Here is a 25,239-nt window from a genome sequence, read left to right on the forward strand (position 1 = left end):
TAAACTCCTCCTCTAGGTTTCTAGAGGAGGAGGGAGAGAGGAACTTTTTAAACTCTGTGACATCTAAAATGAATGTATTTCTAAATATATTTTCTGGGCTCACTTTTGTGGTACTACTATTACTCCTTCCACCAATGACTAGTATTTATTTAGTGCATATTAAATACTATATACACATAATACTTGACCCTTTGGGATTGTGCCTATAATTTTAGCAGTGAAGGAATGGAGACATTCAAGATTAAATGACTTGCTGAGGCCACAGAAGTAATAAATGGGGTTCAACGTGATTTCTCTGGTTCCAGAACCCCTGACTTTACCTCCATTGTGCTTCTCTTGATAGCTAAACAAAATGTTTTATCAAAATTTCAAAAGGAAGCTGGATGCGGTGGCACACACCTGTAATCCCAGCGGCTCAGGGGGCTGAAGCAGGAGGATCACGAATTCAAGACCAGCCTCAGCAACAGCGAGTTGCTAAGCAACTCAGTGCGTCCCTGTCTCTAAGTAAAATACAAAATAGAGCTGGAGATGTGGCTCAGTGGTCAAGCACCCCTAAGTTCAATCCTCGGTATGCCCCCCAAAAAAATTTTTCAAAAGGAGAATGGAAAATCCCCAGAGGGATTCAATGGAATCGCAGGTCATTATTAGCTACTATCATAAATCATATATTGTGTGTATTATACATAATTTAAAATTCTGAGTCTCTGTCTCTCTCCTCCCTCCCTCTCTTTCTCTATATATATGTAAATATATATATAGTTGTATATATTGATATGTATTTATATATGAAATACTCATTGAGTGTCCTTAAATATCTGAAATTAATTAAGATTCTATCACTACTTCATGTTCTTTCAGTTGGTGCACATTTAATTCTGGTGGTTTATTTCAGTGGACAAAATCCTTCTTATTTTTAGTGATATGGTATACTTCCTCCCTCTTGTCAATATCAATATCAAACATGTTAAAATAAATTTCCTTTATTTGAGTTAGTTTCTTCATTAAGACGTGCTTTAAATAAACATTTTTACCAAATGTTAATGCTATTTATAAGAACTAACACCTACCACATTACCTTGTATGCAAAGTTCATGAAAATTATTTTGCCAAAACTATTGGATGCAATTTTCCTTATCTATTAGTTATAATCAAGTATCTGAAATTGGGAAATACACTTTTCTGAACCTGACTATCCTGTGACTTTTTAAATTGGGATGCTGCATTGTAAATATTAATATAACATGAGACCTGTTAATGAAAATTCAATTATTTTTCATTACACCAATTCCACTGGGTTAGTATGCTTCATTTTTGATGCTGGTAAACATCAAGGTTAATTATTTTAGGTAGTTTCTTCATTAAAATGTGCTTTAAATAAAAATTTTTACCAAAATAGCACAAAAACATACGACCACTTTTGTTCTCTACCTTGTATAAAAGCATATCCAAGGAAAAAAGGAGGGAAAGATCTTTCTGGGTGTTCAAGACATCTGATAAGAACTATACATTGTGCTGTATCCTTCGTACTACTTGCTCCTTCGTGTGCATGAGTGTGTGTGTGTATGTGTGTGTGTGTGTGTGTGAGAGAGAGAGAGAGAGAGAGAGAGAGAGAGAGACAGAAGGATACAGCAGATGATCCGAAAAGCAACATAGTAAAAGCAAGTAAGAAGCACAATCTTAAATTTTGATAATGATATTGACAAGATGCAAATTAAAAAAAAAAAAAACTGAACAGAAGATACAGTTTGAATTCTGAGATGCCTGTTCAGATTTCCTAGCTCTTAACTGGAGATCTGTGAGTCTGTGTCACCACAACATCTGGCTTCAACATGTCTAAACAGCACACAAGTAAGAAGGTTGAATCATCCAGCTTTTCCCTCCTCTGCTCCTATCAGGCTACTTTTGATGAATAATTTATCCCCTATAAATTGCCACATTTGAAAGCATAATTAACAAAAAGATTGTCTTAATTATGTTGGCTTTTGTTACTTTTGGTTTTCATCCATGCACTTTTGTTCTTTTACTTATTCTTTCATTTGAAAAAAAAATAACAATTTTGATCTGTTCTAGCTAGCAAGTTGGCAGCGTATCTGGAAACTAATAATTTATGTCTGTGCGAAATATGTTTTCATCATTCTTTGATAAAAGAGGTTAAAAGATTGGTTATATAAAATGCTTAATAATAATGATATGACTTTTTCTGGTCAAATGAATTTTTAGTATGTGCATCTGTCATAGCCAAGATTGTTTTATTTATGGATTAATTTTATTCTGGAAATCTAAGTACTAAGCTCTGCTCATTTTTATATGAAAAAATTATGGGGATAAATTACTGATACCCGATCTCCCATAATCTGAAAAATGTTTACATTACTTGTGAAAGTCATACATGACTATAACAGTAATTTAACAGTCTCTCTGAGTTTTCTGAATTAATAAGTAGATAAAAGAGCAAGGCAAAATGGGAAAACTGTGAATGGCCCAGAAGTTAGGATGTCTGTATAGCCATGATGTTTCCATCCCTAACAAGTGTTCTGAACTTGAGCAAAATATTCTCTAGAGCAAACTGTTTACACTTACTTTGTAACCAATTACAATTTATAAATTTCATGTCAAATCTGAAATCCAAATTACCCTTATTTTAATGTTCATTTGAGAGCCTGAGAAGCTTACTATAATTTCATAAATACCCTCAAGTATATTAAATTCCTGGGTAATTAATTTTTTAAATTATTCTTGATCTGCATATTATAACCTGTGTAAGCAAAATCTTGCATACGACTTTTTAATAAAAATACTATATTATTTTGCATCATTATATTAGACCTGCTTCTTAAGGAAAACTTCAGAAATCAGTACAATTCCATTTTTATTCACTTCCTACTTTTATTCCTGGGAAACAAGGAACTTTTTCACACTCAGACTATTAAGAATAATTTGGAGATATTACAAATAAATGAGGTATCCATCACTTTCAAGGTTGGGTGAAGTGTCCAAGTTAACCACTAATGTCACCTAGGAAGAGTAAATACCAGTTGGTCCTTGGCTGCTAGTTACACGTTTTCTTCGAATTCATAGATTTACTTCAAGTGGATGTGTAGAAGCTATTGTCAGTGTTGCCTGTTGTTATGAATTTTCCCCAGAAATCAACTCTTTTAAGTGGTGGGTACTTAAATGGTGATTAGGTACATTATGTAGAGAAAATATTTTGGGGCTTTTTATATTATAAATAACAATATCATTTATAAGGCAAAGTTCTGATAAGAAATCAGAGTCTAAGATTGTTCTTCCGGTTCTGCCAGAAACTCCATTTATAATCTGAATAATCATTCAATTATTTCTTTTCTTCATTTTCTTATTTATGGAATTATATTATTTTCCCAAGGTTGCCACAAAACGTAAACAACAAAAATTTCCCTTTGTAAGTTGAGAATCTAAAGTATTGTCAGGGAAAAGATAAGAAAACTAACTACATGTTTAAAAATTAAACCAATGATTGAAGCTTTTTATTCTTATGCTTTTGAAAGAATGAATGGCAGTCACTTTAAGGATGAAAAGGCTTTGGTGACCAGTCAAAATTCAGATTTACTGGATGATGAAGAAGTAGAAGATGAAGTGTTGTTAGATGAGGATGATGAAGACAATGATCTGACTGGGAAACCCAGAAAGGAATCAGTGGCAAGTAATTTACATGAAGGAAACACTGAGGATGACTTTGAAGAAGCCAGTGGTCTGGAGATGAGCTGTAAGACATCCCCAGTGAGGTGAGCACCTTTGGTGACTTCAGAAGCTAAGCCAGAGTAGACCCACACACAGCTGCAACTCCTCCTGCTCTGTTTGTCCCTTAGAACATTTCAGTGAGAAGGAATTTGTGAGTAATGAATTTTAAAAATTAAATTTGAATCAGCAAGGCACACACAGTGTATTGGTTTTACATAGAGGAACATGAGGTGGCCATCAACATAATCTGAAAACATGAGTACATTAATGTTTGTGGAACGCTGGTTAACCCGGTAGGAAGGATAAGTGAAAATTACACAAACATGCAGTCATTTAATTTTAGACTTTACTTTTATGAAACCCAAAGGAAAATAGAGATTTCAGCATTATCTAATTCATTCAGTAATTCGGCATGATCATCAGTCAAGTATTATTAAGATAAATTTCACTTCATTAGATATATATGTAATTTACATAGATGATAAATTTTTAAATGGAAAAAAATAACCAAACAGTTAAATTGATGGAGATATTATATTTTCATGAAGATAATGTGTGCTGACTGCATATTTTCATATCTAGCTTGGCTTTACATGGAAATTTTAAATGTATGAATTCTGTCTTCACACATGGCTGGCTTAATGTGTCATTGACTTTATGTCAAATATATGCTTGACTTCAGTCATTCAAAATGTTAAGGGAAATATATTTCAAGATATACTTGTAAGTATTTTAAAGAATCCAACCACCACGTGTGCAACTTTATACTGCAAATACAGTACAAAGTTCAACAGCTGTATAGGGTCAAATGAAAGTGATTTGATCAGATGACAAACTGAAAAAGGAAAAAAAAAAACTTCTGTGCTTTCCCATTGGTTGTTCATTTTAGGTATAAAGAGGAAGAATATAAAACTGGACTTTCTGCTCTAGATCATATAAGGCACTTCACAGATAGCCTCAAAATGAGGAAAATGGAAGATAATCAATATACTGAAGCTGAGCTGTCTTCTTTTAGTACTTCCCATGTGCCAGAGGAACTTAAACAGCCGTTACACAGAAAGTCCAAATCACAGGTACATGTTTTCCTGTAGTAAAGCATCATGGTGATGTTGTGCATGAAAATGTACATTTCCTTTGATTAGCAAAAAGTTGATAGTCTTTCTTCATAATATTCTTGAATCCAAGCAGGTTCAGATGCTTTATCCCCAGGGTTCCTCGCTGTACTCTGTATATGACAAATCCAAAAGAGTTCACCAGTGCAACATTTGACATGGCTACATTCTACACAGAAATTCCTGGGGCACACCTCACCCTACTGCAATCTCTCCTTTACTTTGCAGTCCCCTTCCTTTGGTATAGGTAGTCCGTAAGATTTGTTTTCCACAAACAAATGCTTCAGAACAATTTTCTAATTATTTTGTATTTGAAATTTTAATTTATGATTTTTTTTGTCCACATAATTATGTTGCAAGATTTGGGGAAAACAAATTTTATTTTTTCCCTTTCCTATAGGTAGTAAATTATTATGTATTTTTCATGAACAATTCATCAGACTATAGAACTTAGGAGTAAACTGAAGATTAGAAATGAAATGAGATGTCAAAGATCTACGCTAACTTAGTGGCAGATCTGGAAATAAAACCTACCAGGTTTTCTTGGATGAATGGATGGTACTTCATTGTACAGTAACTAAAAGCAAATCTATTGGAGGATCCATAAACATCAACTAAAAGGGCCTCTGTTCTTTTACTAAAGAGTTAAGAAAGCCAGTAGTTTCTTTTTGACATCTGTACTCAGCCACTATTCATTCAGGTCAACTAATGGTAAAAAAGAAGTAGAAACATCCTCTTACCATCTTTATTGATCAAATTGATTGGATTGTTTGATCCATTGTGGTCATTTTTGAAGTGACCCAACCTGTCAAACAATGTGACCATTATTAGCTTATATATTTGGAAATGATTTCCCTTTTTGGCTGAGATGTTCCGGGCTCGTCTTAAAAGACAAAACAGTAACATGTCAAGGACAGTGGGAAGGCATTGTGTCAATGTGATAATATAGATCTTCAAATGTTATTCAATTCAATGAAAGGTCCAAGGTATTATGTATGGTGATAGACCAGGTTATGGTTATGACCAAGTTAATGGTCTAACCGTACATATTGAAGTGAAGGCAGCCAGCCTCAACACTAGCGACTTCTATAGCCCACCCCCACTTCCTTGAGAGCATCTCTTAAGGACTATGCATGGGGACAATGTCCTCACTGTATGGGGGGCATATGGGGAAGATATTCCTTTCTTCTTCTTAATGGGGATGAAAGTGAACTTTTCAATTTTTAATATTAAAAGTAAACCAGCAAGAATAGACCTTTCATTTTCACTTGGAGACATGCACAAAGAGGTAGCTAGTATTATTTTAACCCCTTTACTTCCCATTCTTCCTTCTTAGCAGATCAGAGATACCAGGGGGGATTTGTGCTCTCTTTAAATTTCTTTTAGTTATTCTATTCAAAATACTTTTCATTATAATATACAATATCTAAAACTTTCAGAAATTGTCAGATGTTATAGAAAGCAAAAAGGCCTATATTAGAGATAATATATATGATATATATTTAAGTACTAGCATTTTGATATCAAATCCCTGCTTATTTAACTCTTATCATCACAAGTAATGCTAGAATTCCGTAAACTAACATTCTGCAATCCTAGCTCATACTTTTCTTCTTACTTGATTATATGATATATATTGATTTATAAACAGTGAGGCTTTATGCAAATTGACTTTGTCTCATGAGACTCTTCATTCATTCATTCATTCTTTTATTCATGGTTTATCAATTGTCAGTTATGTGCTAGACATTGATCCTTGTACATGAAAGTGTTCATTTCTTTTGATTATCAAAAGGTAGATATTCTATATTTGCCATTTTATTAGTATCTGAAGGTTCAGATACTTTATTCAAAACATTTATACATTTACACTCTGTGATTTTTATAGTGATTGAATCCAAAATAGTTGACCAATACTACAATAGCTGCATTCTGCATGGAATCTTCTCTGAAAAACCCTATTCTATAGAAATTAATTTTATGGAAATAGGTACTATCTATATAAGTGCGCTGAACTAAGCTCTTTATGTAAGTTAGAATTTGTGATTCCTTCATAACCCTTGGAGGCAAGTACTATTATTGTTATTGCCTTTTTGTATGGGGAAAGTAAAACTTCTGAGGTAAAGTAACTTGCCCAAGTTCACACAGCCGGGCAAGTAGAGGCAAGGTAGAATCCAGATTCAAACTCAGTATTCTAAAATTTTCTCTATACTCCCTTTCATCTTTCCCAAATACTGGAAAAAAACAGCTATTAAAACTATTCCAAAATATTCTTTATTATTTTGATCTCTAAAAGTGGGCGCATAATTTGAGTAATTTAAGTTTGATGCTCACTTACCACATACTTTAAACTCTACAAAGGACAAGGACTCTATATTCTTTCCCTTGATTTCTTAGGGCCTAATACAGTGCCTGGCATTGAATACATACTTAAGCAATATGTGTTAAATGGATACTGTGGTTTTATACAGGTCCAGAAAGCAAATTGCATACATAAAAGTCAAATGTGTACATTCAGAGCAATGACCCAGCAAATCAAAATCAGCCTGTAAGGGCAGATTTCTAACTGAATGGCATGATTACCGAAGAAACCACAGACTGGCCACATGTCTCAGCATGACTCCCAGAGATGAAATTCTGCCTAACAACAGAGGCATTTTGTCTTTGTTTACAGACAGTGGAATGTCTTTGGCAGGACTTTAATGATTCCACTTCAACAGCATTTTGACAAGCAAGTTTAGCAATGGATGAGACCAACAATAGTAAATCAACAGTGAAAAGTTCACTCACAAGTCAAGACCAAACGTTTCATTTGAATATTTCACTTGGCAGTAAATGGGGGATTCTCTGAACAGTTATTTAGAATTTGACATGATAATAGGGAAGAAAGACTACTTCTTTACAGAGCACCTTCATGCACCTTCTGCTTGGCAGGCGCCTGCGCACAAAGCGCTCAGGACGTTGTTAGGTCTCGTGCTTCGTTTTATTTTTCTGGTGGAGCTGATTTGACCCACCCCAACACTCAAGGTCCTTGGGGGTTGGCTGTGACTGTTTCAGGCATGAAGAAAACTGGAGAAAGGACATTGGATTAAAAGTTGGGCAGAAGTCAGTTTTAGTTCTTCTATCTAGTTGAGTGACTTTGGGCAGGTCATTTCCCCTTTGGAGGTCACAGGTACTAGAGTCAGACTGCTCCATCAGACCACAGCTCTGTCAAGGCAGGTCTAGATCTATTAATTAGTGTTTTTAGCTTCAGTCTTAAGTACACAATAATCTCTTTGGTGAGTTGAACATATGTAAGATGGATGACTTTCCTTATGGTTATCCTGAAGGATGAAGTGCTGTTGACCTTTTAGGTAGAATAATTAATTTTTGTTTGGTAAGATGCATCCCATTTGTGACCCCTAGATACTGTAGATCAACAGTGATCGCATGTCATATGTCATTTTTAACAAAAATACATGCCCCCTTTACCAAACACAATCATGAATGATGCTCCTACCCAGGGTCCCCTCCCTTCCCAACATTCACCTACATTCTACAAATCAAAAGTGGTGTTTTTCAAAAGCCATTTACTGGGTCTCTCCTTTTTACTTCAGGCATATGCTATGATGCTGTCATTGTCCGACAAGGAGTCCCTCCATTCTACATCCCACAGTTCTTCCAACGTGTGGCACAGCATGGCAAGGGCTGCTGCAGAATCCAGTGCCATCCAGTCCATCAGCCACGTATGACATTACCAAGGTTGACCAGAGTGGGACCAAGTCCAACAGTAGCATGGCTCTTTCATATAGGACTATGTACAAGACTGCTGAGCAGAATGCCTTATAAACCCGAAGGGTCACTCATTTAAAGTCTGGTGACCTTAAACTGAAATGATTAAAGAAAAAAGAAAGAAAGAAAAAGGAAACTATTTATTCTCAATATTTTGTTTTGCACAGCAAAGGCAGCTGCTGACTTCCGGAGGATCAGTTTGGCTTAAAATGAGTCAAGGAAAACCTTGCTGGGCAGAAGGCACCTTCTAGTTCCCCCTGCCCTAGGGTGTGGATGGGTGAGAGGGGCAGTTGAGCTGGCAGCATTGATACGATGAACACTCCATAGAAACTGAATTCTTGTTTGTACAAGGTCACCTGACATGATTGGGAACAGTTGCTTTCAATTACAGATTTTTAAGTTTTTTTTTTTCCTTTGTTAAAGTTTTATGTAATTTAACCCTTTGAAGATGGAAGTAGTTGGATGAAATGCACAGTCAATTATTATAGAAATTGATAACAGGGAGAAATTGTTCCACAATTAACTTTTGCCTTCTTAAGTACATTGTTTAAAACTAGGGGAAAAGGGTATGTGTATATTGTAAACTATGGATGTTCATGCTCAAAGAGGTTAAGTCAGTGACCTAACCCATTCATCACCAATACCGCTGTACCACTAATAAAATGTTTGCCAAATCCTTGTAATAACATCTTAATTTTAGACAATCATGTCACTGTTTTTTAATGTTTAAATTTTTTTTGTGTGTGTTGCGTGTATCATGTATTTATTTGTTGGCAAACTCTGTTTGTTGATTAAAATAGCACTGTTTCAGTCAGCCACTATTTTATGACGTCTGAGGCACACCCCTTTCTGAATTTCAAGGACCAAGGTGACTCGACCTGTGTATGGGAGTGCCAAATGGTGTTTGGCTTTTCTTAACATTCCTTTTTTTGTTGTTGTTGTTGTTTGTTTTGTTTTTCCTTCTTAATGAACTAAATACGAATAGATGCAACTTAGTTTTTGTAATACTGAAATTGATTCAATTGTATAAACGATTATAATTTCTTTCATGAAAGCATGATTCTTCTGATTAAAAACTGTACCCCCGTATTTTATGCTGGTCGTCTGCAAGCTTGTGCGACGTTATGTTCATGTTAATCCTATTTGTAAAATGAAGTGTTCCTGACATTATGTTAAAAGAGAAAAGTAAATAACAGACTGTATTCAGTTATTTTGCCCTTTATCGAGGAACCAGATTTGTTTTCTTTTTTTGTTTGTAATCTCATTTTGAAATAATCGGCAAGTTGAGGTACTTTCTTCAAATGCTTTGTACAATATAAACTGTTATGCCTTTCAGTGCATTACTATGGGAGGAGCAACTAAAAAAAAATAAAGACTTACAAAAAGGATTATCCTCTCCCACCATGCGGTGTTTTCCTTCTCATGTGATTTTAGTTCTCCTTTGGGGTCAAGTGATTTAAAGATACAGTGTTTGGAACCTTGATGTCCTAACAAAAACCTGGAATCTGAAGCATGTCTGTGTTGTTTTGCGATGACATACTGATAGCTCTTGACCAGCAATGAGTTGTGTTTGCGGTGCTGAACTTTCCACCACTACCCATGTACCCATTCCTGGGTACTAGCATTCCATGTCCACAGCACCCATTTTCTCTAGGGCAGGAAGCAACTTAGTTTTTCTACTGGATTTTTCTGGATTTTACATGCCAAACCGAGCTTTCTTATTTTTGCAGCTAATAATACCAATACTGTTAACCTAATTCAAGAGGAGGGGAAAATACCTTTAACTTTTCTACATTCCTTTTAAGTTTTGGTCCACATGCAATCTATCTTTTTTTTTTATAGCTTGCAATCAGAGTGTAAACATGGTTTTGCATTTTCTTACTTGTGGCAGAAAAAAGAAAGAAAAGAAAATATCACTGCATGCTGCTAAAAATTGTGCAAAATAATCATTTAGTGGTTACTCAATGTTTTCTGTCAAGTTTGATCTACTATAATTTCTCCAAGAATTTTAATTATGTTGAAAATGTAGGTTGTTTTCTGTTTTCACTGGTATAAGCAAGGACATTTTAATATCCATGAATATACTTTATTTCTGAGTGTTCACATATGTATACGCAGAGCTGGAGTGTAATGAGCGGAACTTGCAGAGAGAAGTTATCCTGTGGGGGAGCCATTATGAATTTTTTTCTTTGCTCCTTTAATATAATGCCAATTTATTTTAGAATGGTTATTACAATTTTGGCTGGCTGTAGGGGTTTCGCTTAACAAGTCCTGAAGAACAAATAAAGTTGACATGTGAAAATATATCCAGGGTAATTCCTTCCTTCATTTATTCATTCTTAGTCACAATATAAGAGAATCCCCTTGCATGGCTTCTGAGTGTTGTATAGGAATTAAAAACATGGGATAGATGTATTGATTTTTTTTATTAGAAAGTATAGATAGGAAGAAGTATTCAGAAAATATACTTAAAGCTATAAGCCCATAAATGAAGGAGAATAGGAATCTAGTATTTAGGACATAAGAATAACACATTGGAGAAAGTAGAGATGGGGAAGGTCTACACATTTTTTTTTGGTATTAAAAATATACCTATAAATTTCAAAGCAATTCAAATACTCCCAGCGCTTCTTACTTCTCGTTAGACTTTGATCATGTCATTTCGGTTGTTCCCTAATGCTTATTCCTCCAAATTCCAAAAAGGCTTTCAAGCCTTACATTTCTGCTTTTTTCTTTCTTTTTTTCCATTTATTTTGCCAACAGTTCACCACATGGCCCTGGGGGGAGGCAGTGAGTTGCATCGCAGACAATCTGAGACTTGGAAACGGAAGGCCTGGGTTTGAGTTCTGGCTCTACTGTTTACTGGCTTCAAAGTCTTGGGAAAGTCACATAGCTTCCAAAATCTCATCTGTGAAACCAGGATAATAAGCCCATTTCTGCTACTGCACAGTGTTTCTGTGAATGTCAAAATTCAAAATAAGGTTTTGAAAATATTAGGTCAAGGTTCTGCAAATGCAAGGCATTTTATAATTTTCATGGGAAGAATTAAAGGAATAGAGATACGTGTATGTATAATGTATACAAACACTATGCTAAGAGGAATGTTTTATAATATGAGGAATCTAGATCATGCAAAGGTAGATATGGAAGTTTCTTTAGAAGAATTTTTTTTTTTCTGGTGCTGGGGATTGAACTAAGGGCCTTATTCATATTAAGTACACTCTCTATTATCAAGCCACATTCCCAATTCCAAAGAAAGGTTAGCCCTTTGAAAACATGAAATATTCAATACAATTGTTATTCTTCAGTGGATAAATAAAAATGGTATTTATTTATGATGTGCAATATATTTTTATATATGTTGTGGAATGACTAAATCAAATGAATTAATACATGCATTATATCACATAATTTTTGTGGTAAGAAGCCTACTCTCAGCAAAATTTTCAAGTATACACATTATATTGTTAGTAACTATAGTCACTATTATGTATTTAAATCTCTTGGAAATTTTTCCCATTATAATTCTAGAGAGCTCTCAAAAACCTTCAAGAATAGTCCAGAAAACACATTTGAAGAGTAAACACATTTATAATTTTATTTTCAGATAATGAATGTCTACCAATCTTATTCTGTACAGAATAAATAAAATAATAAATAAATAAAGTGAGTTATTCATTGTTATGGGTTAGATGTGGTGTCTCCCTCAAAAGCTCATGTATAAGGCAACACAAGAGGTTTGCAGAAGAAATGATTGGTTTCTAGCCTTAATATAATTAGTGGATTAATCCCTGATAGGATTAACTGAATAGTGACTGGAGGCAGGTGGGGTGTGGTTGGAGGAAGTGATTCACTGGGGGCATGGCTATGGGGTATATATTTTGCATCTGGAGAATAGAGTCTCTGTTTTCTGATCACCATGTGAGCTGCTTCCCTCTGCCATACTTTTCCACCATGATGTTCTGCCTCACCCCGAGGCCAGAGGCATGAAGCCGGCCTTCTATGGACTAAGACTTCTGAACCTATGAGCCCTCAAATAAATTTTTCTCCTTTATAATTGCTCCGGTGGATTCCTTTAATAACAGCAGCAAAAAAAAAAAAAAAAAAGCGCTACATAAAACATTCATTAAACTGCTTGTTATGTCTATCATGCTGGGAACATGTATATCTATTATTCAATTAATCTTCACAATAGGACTACAGGCAAACAGTTTTATTCCTGTTTACAGAGGAGGACACTGGAGGTCAGAGAGTTTAAGAAATTTGCTCAAAGTAACCCAGCTGGGAAGCGGTTGGCAGAGAATTTGGGGAGGGAGGTACACTCAGTGTTTCAGACCTCCTGGTTCAGGTACAGTAGAACAAAAGCCAAAAAAGAATGTTCCAAAACAGGAAATGTACCCCGTGGAGATCCAGCCTGTTAGAGAGGTAAACATGCCCCTAGACATTTAGGCGACTAAGTTTTGGCTGTGAAGAGCTTGCAAGGTGGGTGCCAAGGTGGTTCCCAGGGTTTTAAAATTCAGGTTATCTCAAGTCAGAACCAGCAACACCAGTGCTTTTGAAAGATCCTAATTAATTCCTTAATAAGGGCCTTAGTCATCTTATTTGCAAATTCCTTGCAGGTGGCTTGAATTTCTTTCTTATCCTTTATGAAAAAGAAAGATTTACCCCAAACTTATGTTTTTTAATTCAATAATATGGCATAATTTAAGCCCTTTCTGAAATGGTTAACAGACTCATCATGAGAGAAAGTAAATGCAAAATCAAGTGCAGTTTGGAAGTGTACTTATCAGGTTCAAAGGAATTGCTAATGGGAGAAAGGGAGGGGGAGGGAGAAGAGTGCAAGAAGAAATTTAGCTGATTGGGCCCAGAGCCTTAAGGAGAGTTAAAGGAGCTGGCCAACTCTTTCCCAAGAGATGGGTTAGTATTTAACTGTTTATCATTTTTTTGTAACTATTTGTGAATAGGAGAGACTGTCTTTGGCACTATATATATTTTAAAAAATAAAAGAACTTCTCAGATCCATTAGTTGGTAGGATGGCTACTATTCAAAAAAGAAAATAACTATTGTTGGCATGAGCATGGAGAAATCAGAGCTCTGTGCTGTTGCTGGGAATGTAAAACAGTGCAGCCACTATGAAAAAGTGTGTGGAGGCACCTTAAAAAATTAGGATTCTAACTCTGGGTATATACCCAAAGGAATTAAAATCAGGGTCTGTAAGAGAGATTTATACATCCACGTTTATGGCAGCATTTTTTTCATAGTAGCCAAAAGATGGAAGTGATCCAGTGGCCATGGATAAATGAACAGAGAAATAAAATATAGTATATACATACAATGGGATATTATTCTGTATGAATGGATAAAGAAAATGTGATATGTATATACAATGGAGTATTACTTAGTCAGAAGGAAGAATGACTTCATGGCATTTGCAGGTTGATGGCTAGATCTGGAGATTATCATGTTAAGTGAAATAAGTCAGTCCCCAAAAGTCAAAGGTTGAATGATTTCTCTGATATGTGGAAGTTAATCCAAAATAAAGAGGAGGGATGAAAATTAAAAAGAATAGAAGAATGATCAGTGGAGTAGATAAAAGGGAATGAAGGGAGGGGAGGAAAGATGGGATAGGGAATGGAATGACATACCATTCCTGTGTACATATATGAATACACCACAGTGAACCTCAACATCATGTATATTCATCCACAAGACATTAATTTTTTAAAGTAAATAGCAAGTAGATCAGTAGAACAGAGGGAAGAGAACAGAGGGGGGGTAGGAGGAAGGGAGGGGAAGAGCAAGTGCTGGGGACTAAATTAAAACAAATATTCTGTGCTTTTATAATTATGTCAAAATGAATTCTATTGTCAGGTTTAACTAAAACATACCAATAAATAATAATAGGGGGGAAAGGAAGGAAATTTTGACATGCTGTAATATGGAGAAAACTTGAGAACATTTCATCAAGTGAAAAAGCCAATCACAAAAAGAAGAATAATCCCAAAATGAACCCCAATATTATGTATAACCATAACACACTAATAAAAGTGTAAACAGAGAGAAGTGCTCTGTGATTCCACTTATCGAGGCACCTAGAAAAGTCAGTTCCTAGAGAGAGCAAGTGGAAGGGTGGCTGCCAGGGACTGAGAGGTGAGGAATGAGGAGTTCATAGGTATAGAATTTAGTTTTCTAAGATGAAAAGAGTTTTGGAGGTTGGCTACACAGCAGTATGGACATACCTGTCACTATTGAAGTGTACACTTACAATAGCTGAGATAGTGCATTTTATGTAATGTCCCATTTGACCACTATTAAAAAGGAAAGAAAAATAATCCCTCACTATCTCTGTGGTTCCTCAGACAGAAAGAATCCAATTCTATTCAACTTACTCTGAGAAACAAATTACCAGGTGGAACTGGGTGGGCTCATTACAATTGATGAATAGATACGGAAACTGTGGTATGTATACACAATGGAATATTACAGGGCATTAAAATAGAATAAAATCATGGCATCCAGAGGTAAATGGATGGAGTTGGAGAATATCATGCTAAGCGAAGTAAGCCAATCCCCCAAAACACCAAAGTCCGAATGTTTTCTCTGATAAGTGGATGCTGATCCATAACCGGGAGGGAGAGGCATGGGAAAAATGGAGGAACTTTGATTGGCAAAGAGGAGGGAAGGAAGGGGCAGTACATGGAGGCAGGAAATATGGTGGAATGAGATGGACATCATTACCCTAGGTACATGTATGACTGCACATTTGGTGTGACGCTCCATTGTGTACAACCATAGAAATGGAGAGTCGTGCTGCAATTGTGTACAGTAAATCAAAATGCATTCTGCTGTCATATATACCTAATTAAAATAAATAGATAATAAATAAGTAAATAAAGAAGGATCGCTGGGACACAACCCAGAACCAGTGGGTAAGCAATAGCAAGGACAGGTAGGCAGCTTCTTAGATGGTTATCAAGATGAATCTACCATATCATGTTTAATCTTTTATTGCAACTCTGGGTTTGCCACAGTCTGGCTGGGCACAAATGCCACAGTCTGGCTGGGCACACAATCACGAGCCACCACATAGCTTGTAGATTCAAACAGCAACTCTTTATTCTCGAACTGTCACCGGCACTTTACAAACACGTTCTGGGGAAATCCATGTTCTCTGCCCAAATCCACGTTCTCTGCCCAAATCCACCTCCACTGGGCTTCTATCTCCAAAATATACTGTCTGAATCCCGTGAGAACTCAAGGGGAACTCAGGCAGCAGGATACGCCCTATTCCCAGCAGGAATAATCTTAAACCTTAAACCTGGAACCTAAACCGGGAACGCCCTAATCCGCCTTGGTCTTTGAGCAAGGTCACCTACATTCAATGTCACTGCAACATGGGGTACGCTGGCAAGGAAATTGTCATACCTACTTGGCTAATGGCTCCCAGCATGGGTTCAGATTAAAATTCTAGGGTGAGAGAGTGAAATGGGCCCTACTTGAGCCTAGGAAGCAGCTGAAGGCCTCACTCACCACAGAGCTGTGGAGGTGTGGCTTCTCTTGTTGCTGCTGCTGCTGCACAGAGGCTGTCCTTACTGCTGTTGCTGAAACCCTGATGGCCTTCAGGGACCTTTGGCTACTACCACTCCCATGCCTCAACCTCACCTCACTGGGAACAACCAGCCAACCAGCAAGGGAGAAGTGAGATGGAGTGAGGTTTTGGTTCCTGTGGTCCCATCACATCATATCTGGCCCTAAAGCAGGCATGCATTCTGGAGCAAAGGAGAAATGCTCCCCACTGTGTGGAGTCTGGGACATGGGGCTCTTATTTTTTTTTAAAGAGAGAGGGGGGTGGAGAGAGAGAGAGAGAGAGAGAGAGAGAGAGAGAATTTACTTTTCAGTTTTCGGTGGACACAACATCTTTATTTTTATTTTATGTGGTGCTGAGGATCGAACCCAGCGCCCCGCGCATGCCAGGCAAGCGCGCTACCACTTGAGCCACATGCCTGGTTCTTGCTTAACTCTCTAGTGTCTCCTCGCTTGCCTGACTCAGATTTCCTTGGTTGTTATCAATCACCAAGTTCAAGTCTACTTTGGAGGACTTTGCAAGTGATACCCGGTGAACTTGGAGAACTCCCTCTTGTCTTCTTCTCCTAGAACCCCACCACCTCCTAAATGTCCCCATAATCTTAGTTGACTAAATAAACTTATTTTTAGATTTTTAACTGATATGTTACTCTTTCAGAGAAGCTTTCCGTGATCTTTTCACTCTTTCCCACCTGTTAGTGTTGATTAATTAGTCCTATTTTAGTCTCTCATAGAACCAGTACCACACATTCAACACACCTGTTACAATTGTGATGTTGTGTGTGTGTGTTATTTAGGATCTGCTTTGTTAAAATCTTGGGCTCCGTGAATGCACATACGGTATCTACTTTAATCAGAACTATATTCCTAGGGACAAATTGAGAGCTTATTCTGTAAAGTTTATAATCAATGACTAACTAAATATATTGTCTGAAAGGACACATACCAAACTGTCATCCGTGGTTACTTCTAGGAAGTGGGGAGGCAACTTTTTATATTGTATGCTTTTGATTATGTTTTCTATCAGAACAAATTACTCTTATCTTTTAAAAGAACACGTATTTCTTTTTATGAGCATAAGTCATGATAAAGAAACTTTCAGTTTGGGAATTCATCCTAAGAAATTAGCATTACACATTAGGACTTGCATACATCAATGTCTGCTAAAACATTGGTAGTAAGAAATCAATGAAAGTGGCCCATGAATTAAGCCATGCTGTCTGCATGCCCATGTTCAAGAACATGGACAGACAATGTCCAAACATATCATTAACTGAAGAATCAGGTTACAAATATCTGGAAGCTATATATATATATATATACTATATATACTATAATGTTTTCCTGGTTGGTGGGATCATGGATGGATTTTGTTTGCTCTATTCTTGTTGCTTATCTACATTTTTTTTTACATTATCTAAAAATAAACATGTGTTGCTTTTTTTTAAAGAGAGAGATAATTTTTTCATATTTATTTTTTATATTTTGGTGGACACAACATCTTTTTTTTTTAAATTTTTATGTGGTGCTGAGGATCGAACCCAACGCCCCGCGCATGCCAGGCGAGCACGCTACCGCTTGAGTCACATCCGCAGCTCAACATGTGTTGCTTTTTAAATGAGAAAGTTATTATGAAAACACACAGAACAGTTCCTTTCAAATTAGATAAACAGTGCAGAGTGTCCTTTGCCCAAAAAGATACCTTGTCCACAAGAGTGAAAGGTGACTTCTGATCATCAGTTCTGAGAGCTGGATGAGCCCTACCTGCTCACTATGGATGACAGGGAGATTTAGAATGAGGCATGAGGGTTTTGTTCAAGGTCTGAGATCACACAGCTAATTTGTAGTTCAAACCTAAGTTTCTGCTTTCTAAGACACTGCAGTGAGGAGTGAGGGGAAGTCCTGGTGTCCAACAAGGGCACTCAGCCCAAAGGCTTGTATAATGAGCTCAGGAGTTGGAGTACCTTTAAATGTGTCCAAATTGACTATGCCATGGACACTGGACCCTATTTGTTTTATGTGCTATCAACTAAAAGAACACATGCCTTTAAGGCAACAAATTTATTGTTCATATGATAGAAGTAGAGTGCAGTACCCATTTCCCATCTCAATTCATATTGATTTCGTTCCACTTTGGAGTTCTAACTCCTCATCAGAAATGGGCTTCTTTAACCAACTGAATGGTATGAGCTTATAAAAGCATAAGAAAATTGGTAGAAAAAAATATTGTGTAAGGACTGTGACCCGATTTGACATCTCAGAAGGCAAAGCAAACTTTCAGTCCTTTCTCTCCAACATGTCCCTAAAGGATAACAGTCTGGCCTCTTTCAATCATGTCTTATAGGCAGCAGACTCTCTAAATCAGGTTGAATGGAAAGTAAGTAATTGGAGAGCCCCCAACCCCAAAGAAGCCAAGGCAGGAGGCCTGCTGTCTGCAATGAACTTGTTAAAAAATATCTTCTAGTCACCACCACTGAAGCCGTCCTGGTCTGGGATAGTCAGATTCTCTTCACCTAAAATAATAACATTTCACTCTAGGGAGGGTGACATATTACATGCTTTATGTCAGCATTATTGTGATTTAGCAAATTCAATCATTTTCTGTGATAACCAGAGAGGGGAATATTTTTTTTAAACAATCAGAGAAGTGTGAAAATGAATGCAAGGGGACATATTTGAGGCAGCATCTGAATGAGCAAGCCTGGGATGTATGAAGCAGCAGATGGTGGCAGAGCCATCTGAGCATTCTGGTTTCTAGTTGGGAGAAGTTGCCTTGAGAGGGAGAGAAGGTGGCAGACTTTCATATTGCTTTGCTTGCTCATTTTACTTTTTATGTTTTGGTGAGGAACCGTTCATTCTTCAAAATTCACTTGAAAGTTAAGGACTAAGATCTTCAAGATCTTCCACTTGACAGAAGAAAGAAGACATTATCAGAAGAACAAATTGTAAATATCAGTAAAGGATTTTTTTAAATCATCTGCTGGGATAGTGTCAATTCCAAGTTTTGTTTTATAAACCTCCACGGACCAAAAATCTCTGACGAAAAGAGAATGATTTCAGTTCGGCACAGTGGCTCACACCTGCAGGCCTGGCTACTCAGGAGGCTGAGGCAGATTCCTGTTAGTCAGCTTTTTACCATGGAGACCAAAATACCTGACAAGAACAACTTAGAAGGAAAGTTGATTTGGGGTTCACGGTTTCCGAGGTCTCTGTCCATGGTCTGCAGACTCCATTGCTATGGGCAAGTGGTGAGGCAGAGCATGAAGGCAGAAGAACTTGGCAGAGGGAAACTTCTCCCTTCATGGGATGAGAAAGGAGAGAAGGAGAGGAAGAGGGAGAGAGGGAGAGAGCACAAGCCAGGGAAAAGATATAATCTCCAAGGGCATGTCCCCAGTAGTCTGCTTCCTCCAGCCACACTCCACCTGCTTACCCAACATGGTAAGTTGTCCCTTTGAATTATTAATCCATCAAATAAATTAATCCATTGATTAGATCACAGCTCCCTGATCATTAACAGAGGATCTTTTGGGTGACACCTCATATCCAAACCATAACAAGGATGATTCTTGAGCTCAGAATTTCAAGGCTAGTCTTGGCCATACAGCAAGACTCCATTTCAATAACAAAACCCTCCAAACCAAACATCAACATCAAAAACCCCAAAAGATGATTTACATTGTTTTAACCTTTGAATTTCTTTATGCAGAAATTAGCATGAACTTTATAGAAAATAATTTCCTTCTTAGTATCACTAATTTAGTGCCGATGTTGTCGCCTTTACTATGCTTTCATGTACTTAAAATCTGTAGTTTCTTGTCTATTTTCTTGCTATAAATATAGTAAATTTTATAGAAGTAACAAAAAAGTGACTGTTGAATCATTTCAGGTTTTCCTAATATGCCATCCAAACATACAAAAAAATTAAAGAATAATTAGTGGAATTTTCTCTCATTAATTTAGCAGAAGTGACTTGGGGCGATTATATAGGCCACAGCAATGTGGGAAGGGAACAAATGTAGAATCAAAAAAATCTGGAATCTTATTGGTTTTTGCCCCAAGCTAGCTATATGACCTCATGCAAGAATAGTGTTTCCCAGATTTTAATTATTTAGCTATTGCTGCAATGTTTGCATCTCTAAACCCCTCAAACCCACCCATATCATAATTTACTTAACATTTCTTTGTCTTCATTCATCGTTTTACATCTTAATAATTTCATTTTAAAATAATATGCAAATAGAAATCCACCAGCCATAAGTACTATTTCTTCATGGGCATATGCACCATGAGAAACTACGATGCTATTAGATCCTAACTAGACAATGTGATCAGTGCTGTTGCTTTGTGGACATAGTGAAAAGAACACATTTGTGTTAGGGAGATATGTATGACTATCTCTGTCTACAAGACTTCTAAGGAGAAGTCCAGCCTTGCTGGACCAAATAATTTATTTGGCAATGCACAAATTTCTCTATTCTCTTTCCTGAATGTGACAAAAGAAGAAAGCTCTAGGTTTCAGATGATGGAGCTCTAGGAGGGTGCAGCCTCAGCCTTGGTCCCTGAATGACAAGGGCACATACCTGCTTCTATCCTGAACATCCATCCATATAGGGCATAGACCGGGAATAAGAGAGAAACTTCTATTCAGTTCAGTCACTGAGACTGTGGATGTGCTTTATATTTTTTCCCTCAGTGAAACCTAAGTTATCCTGCCTCTGACTGTGGGCTTTTGCTATGTTTGCTTTTTGTTGACAAATCTCATCTCAGTCAGAATGGCAATTATCAAGAATACAAACAACAATGAATGTTGACGAGGATGTGGGGGAAAAGGCTCACTCATACATTGCTGCTGGGAATGCAAATTGGTACAACCATTATAGAAAACAGTATGGAGAGTCCTCAGAAAACTTGGAATGGAACCACCATTTGACCCAGCTATCCCATTCTTTGGTTCATACCCAAAGGACTTAAAATCAGCATATTACAGTGATGCAGCCACATCAATGTTTATAGCAGCGCAATTCACAGTAGCTAAGCTATGGAACCCACCTAGATGGCCTTCAACAGATGAATGGATAAAGAAAATGTGATATATATATATATATATATATATATATATATATATATATGATGGAATATTACTCCGAATTAAAGAAGAATGAAATATGGCATTTGCTGGTAAATGTATAGGGCTGGAGAATATCATGCTAAGTGAAATAAGCCAATCCCCACAAAACCAAAGGTTGAATGTTTTCTTTGATATGAGGATGCTAATTCAAAATAATGCGCTGGGGTTGGGGGGGCCGCGCTAGGGAAGAATTAAGGTACTTTGTATTAGACAGAGGGGAGTGAAGGGAAGGTAGGGGATTTGGGGTAGGAAAGTAAACCGTAGAATGAATCAGACATGATTACCCTATATACATATATAACTATAAAGCAGTGGGATTCTATATCATGTACAACCAGAATAACGAGAAATTACATTCCATCTATATATGATGTATCAACGTGTATTCTATTGTCATGTATAGCTAATTAGAACAAATAATAAGTAAATAAAGAAATATTAACACTGCTAAAGAAATATTAACACTGATTGGGGACTTGGTTTTTCAGTATGATAACAAAAAATATTTAAAATGAGAACAATTTACTTTCAGGTACTTCACATGTATCCCCATTTCCTTATAACACATTGAGAACAATTAGTGAATTCTTTGATCCTTGGTTCCCTTATCAAAAAAAGTGATAGAAAAAAAATTAACTTTATGTTGATAAGAGAAAAATATATGCAGATGCCATTTATTCAGCATATGATGAAAATTTTTAGTAGGTTGTCTTAAAGTGGCATGAAGTTAAGCAACATAGCAAAATCTTGCTTTGGAAGGCAAATGTTTATTTAACACTATTTTAGCCTCTTGGGGTTCTAAGAAGCAAAGATGATCCTTTGATTGGGTAAGCCTGTCTGTGCTGAAGTGTTCATGTGGAGGCCTGAATGTTGGAAAGGAATCCTCTGTGAATGATCTGGCTAGGGTGTGGCAGGCAGAAGGGAGAGTGTTATAGTCCTCAGAGATCCCCATGTATGAAAGAGCAGAATTCGGGATATCAGATACTCAGAAAAGGAGTTTCAGAAAAGAAGTGCCTCATTTGTGCCATATGGTTTGGAGGGAGAGCCAGTAGGACTTATTGATGGGTTGACTTGTAGTGTAATCAAATATTACCTAAAGCAATAGTTATCATTTATTGAATCCTTACCATGTTTATAGCACTGAGGATAATACTTTATTTTATTTTTAACCCTCACAACAATCCTGCCCAGGAGATAGACAATATTATTATTCTCACCTTATGATCTGAGAAATAGAAGCTAAAGAAGTTAACAAATTTACCCAAGATTTCACAGCAGGTTAATAAGAAGAGTTGGGAACCCACTCAGCTATATCTTACTCTGAATGCTGGGCACTTAGTCACTTCCCTTCATCCTGATGATGAGGGATATACTTCATTTTTCCCCAGAATTAACTAGCAGCTCTACTTTTCTGTATCAACTGTGTCCTGCTCCTTGTCTTTCAAATATTTAGAATTTGGTCATGAAGACAGTCTACGATCTATCCATGTGCTTAGAATTTTGCCTGTGTAAACAAAACAGTTTGCAGAGGAATGCAAGGGTTGAGGACTTCGAGAACAGCCCAGTTATGCGGAGTAGGATGGATGCCACTTAACTTTGACCAATTACTCACATATGTCTCGAACATGAAAACTATTTGTTGGTTTCCTACAATTATTCATGGAACTGTGCAAGGTTCTGGGTCATTTCACAGTAGGTGGTTACTTTCCAAACAAAGTCATTTCTGTATGCACTGAGTTTGAGTGAGTGTGAGGGGTGGGTAGAGAGGGAATGTAGAGGGGCTAGTGAAGTGATAGATGGATTGCAAACTTGTCTGTGACTTCATCAAGCTGGCTTTACAGAGAATCTCAGTAAAAATGGCATAACAAGAGGAAGCATGAAATGACATGCTCATGGCTTGACCTAGACACCTCCAGTAAGGATAATGGTTGTTCTTAATGAATACATGACCATAGACAATTTTTTCTCATTAAGTCCCAGTTTCTTTAACTGTAAAATGGGGATAGTAATAACTACCACATTTGGGGACGATTACCAACACTGATGCATATAAAGAATGTGGTACCTAGTCTGTGTTCATTAGGTAGTACTAATAAATGATCAGTGTTGTGTTTTCATGATAATCCAATCTGACTTTAAAAAATTTATTGTTATTCTCATCATCTTTTGGAAAAAGATAATATCTATTAATTTTAAATTTCTGGGTTTAAAGAAAAAAGAGTAATATAAGAGGAAAGATGAAAAAGCATGAGATCTCATTCACAATAACGTCAAAAAAAAAAAAACCCAAACAACCTTGGGAATCAATCTAATAAAAGAGGTGAAAGACCCACAATGAAAGCTACAGAACATTAAAGAAAGAAATGAAGAAGACCTTAGAAGATGGAAAGATCTCCCATGTTCTTTGATAGGCAGAATTAATATTGTCAAAATGGCTATACTACCAAAAACACTATACAGATTTAATGCAATTCCTATTAAAATCCTTGTGACATTCTTCATAGAAATAGAAAAAGCAGTTATGAAATTCATTTGGAAAAATAAAAGGACCAGATTAGCCAAAACAATTCATAGTGAGAAAAATAAAGCAGGAGACATCTCAATACCAGACCTTAAATTATACTACAGAGCTGTAGTAACAAACCAGCATGGTTTGGGCACCAAAATAGGCATGAAGACCACTAGAATAGAAGACACAAAAACAAACCCACATAAATTGTCATCTCATACTAGACAAAGGCATCATAAATATGCACTGGAGAAAATCTAGCCCATTCAACCGATGGTGCTGGGAAAACTAGAAATCCATATGTAGCAGAATGAAATTTGATCTCTCTCACTCTGCATAAAACTCAACTCAAAGTGGGTCAAATACCTAGGTATTAGAACAGAAATGCACCTACTAGAAGAAAATATAAGCCCAACAGTCCAACATGTTAGCTTAGAAAACAACTTCCTCAATAAGGGGATGGTGTCAAACTAATATCTTCTTCATAGCAAAGAAAACAATCAAGAACATGAAGAGAAAGCCTACAGAATGGGAAAAAAAAAATTCCTGCCCATACCTCAGCTCAGACAAGGTGTTATTTTCCAGGCTATACAAAGAACTCAAAAAGCTTAATGGCAACGACAAAAATAAATAAAAAAAGAAAGAAAGAAAAAAAAAAAAAACACAAGTAACCCAATCAATAAATGGGCAAAGGGACTAAACAGACTTCTCAAAAGAAGAAATATGAATGGCCAACAAATACATGAGAAAGTGTTCAACATCTCTAGCAGTTAGAGAAGTGCAAATTAAAACCACAATGAGATTTTACTGCACTCTAGTCAGAATGGCAACAATCAAGAGTAAAGGGCTGGGGTCATGGCTCAGTGGTGGATTGCTCGCCTAGCACGTGCGAAACCCTGGGTTCCATTCTCAGCACCACATAAATTTAAATAAATAAAATAAAAGGTATTGTGTCCATCTACAACTAAAAAAATATTTTAAAAAAGAGAATTTTAAAAAATAAAGAATACAAGTAACAATAAAGGCTGATAAGGCTGTGAGGAAAAGGGTAGACTCATATTGCTGGTAGGACTGCAAATTGGTGTAACCACTCTAGAAAGCAGTATGGAGATTTCTCAAAAAAATAAGAATGAAAACACCATTTGACTGGGTTATACTACTTCTCATTATATAACTAAAGGAGTTAAAATCAGCATATTACAGTGACACAGTCACATCAATATATATTGAAACACAATTCACAATAGCTAAACTATGGAACCAGCCTAGGTATTCTTCAATAGAAAAAAAGATAAAGATAATATGATATATATGTGTATATATATATGAAGAAATATTACTAAGCCATAAATAAGAATGACTTTATGCCATTTGCCAGTAAGTGGATAGATCTGGAGACTATCATACTAAGGGA

The 25,239-nt window shown here is 36.5% G+C and overlaps 1 protein-coding gene and 1 long non-coding RNA gene across 21 annotated transcripts in view; one reads left to right on the forward strand and one right to left on the reverse strand.

Annotated features, from left to right (window-relative positions):
* The window catches only part of Mecom (MDS1 and EVI1 complex locus), a 544,822-nt gene extending 534,831 nt beyond the window's left edge, over positions 1-9,991 (forward strand). For 17 of the 20 annotated variants that reach the window (XM_048814329.1, XM_048814333.1, XM_048814344.1 and 14 more), the window contains 3 exons: positions 3,528-3,764; positions 4,610-4,793; positions 8,429-9,991. In XM_048814329.1, the coding sequence (XP_048670286.1) occupies positions 3,528-3,764; positions 4,610-4,793; positions 8,429-8,563 (556 nt within the window). In that variant the 3' untranslated portion in view covers positions 8,564-9,991. The remainder of the gene's footprint in view (positions 1-3,527; positions 3,765-4,609; positions 4,794-8,428) is intronic. The other 3 variants (XM_048814338.1, XM_048814339.1, XM_048814346.1) reach the window with 1 other exon arrangement.
* A 929-nt stretch (positions 9,992-10,920) lies between these two features.
* The window catches only part of LOC125620068, a 40,586-nt gene continuing 26,267 nt past the window's right edge, over positions 10,921-25,239 (reverse strand). Inside the window, exon 4 of the long non-coding RNA XR_007351656.1 lies at positions 10,921-11,558. This is a non-coding gene — a long non-coding RNA (uncharacterized LOC125620068). The remainder of the gene's footprint in view (positions 11,559-25,239) is intronic.

This window comes from Marmota marmota, unplaced genomic scaffold (genome assembly GCF_001458135.2).
Source record: "Marmota marmota marmota unplaced genomic scaffold, marMar, whole genome shotgun sequence".
Lineage (NCBI taxonomy): Eukaryota > Metazoa > Chordata > Mammalia > Rodentia > Sciuridae > Marmota > Marmota marmota.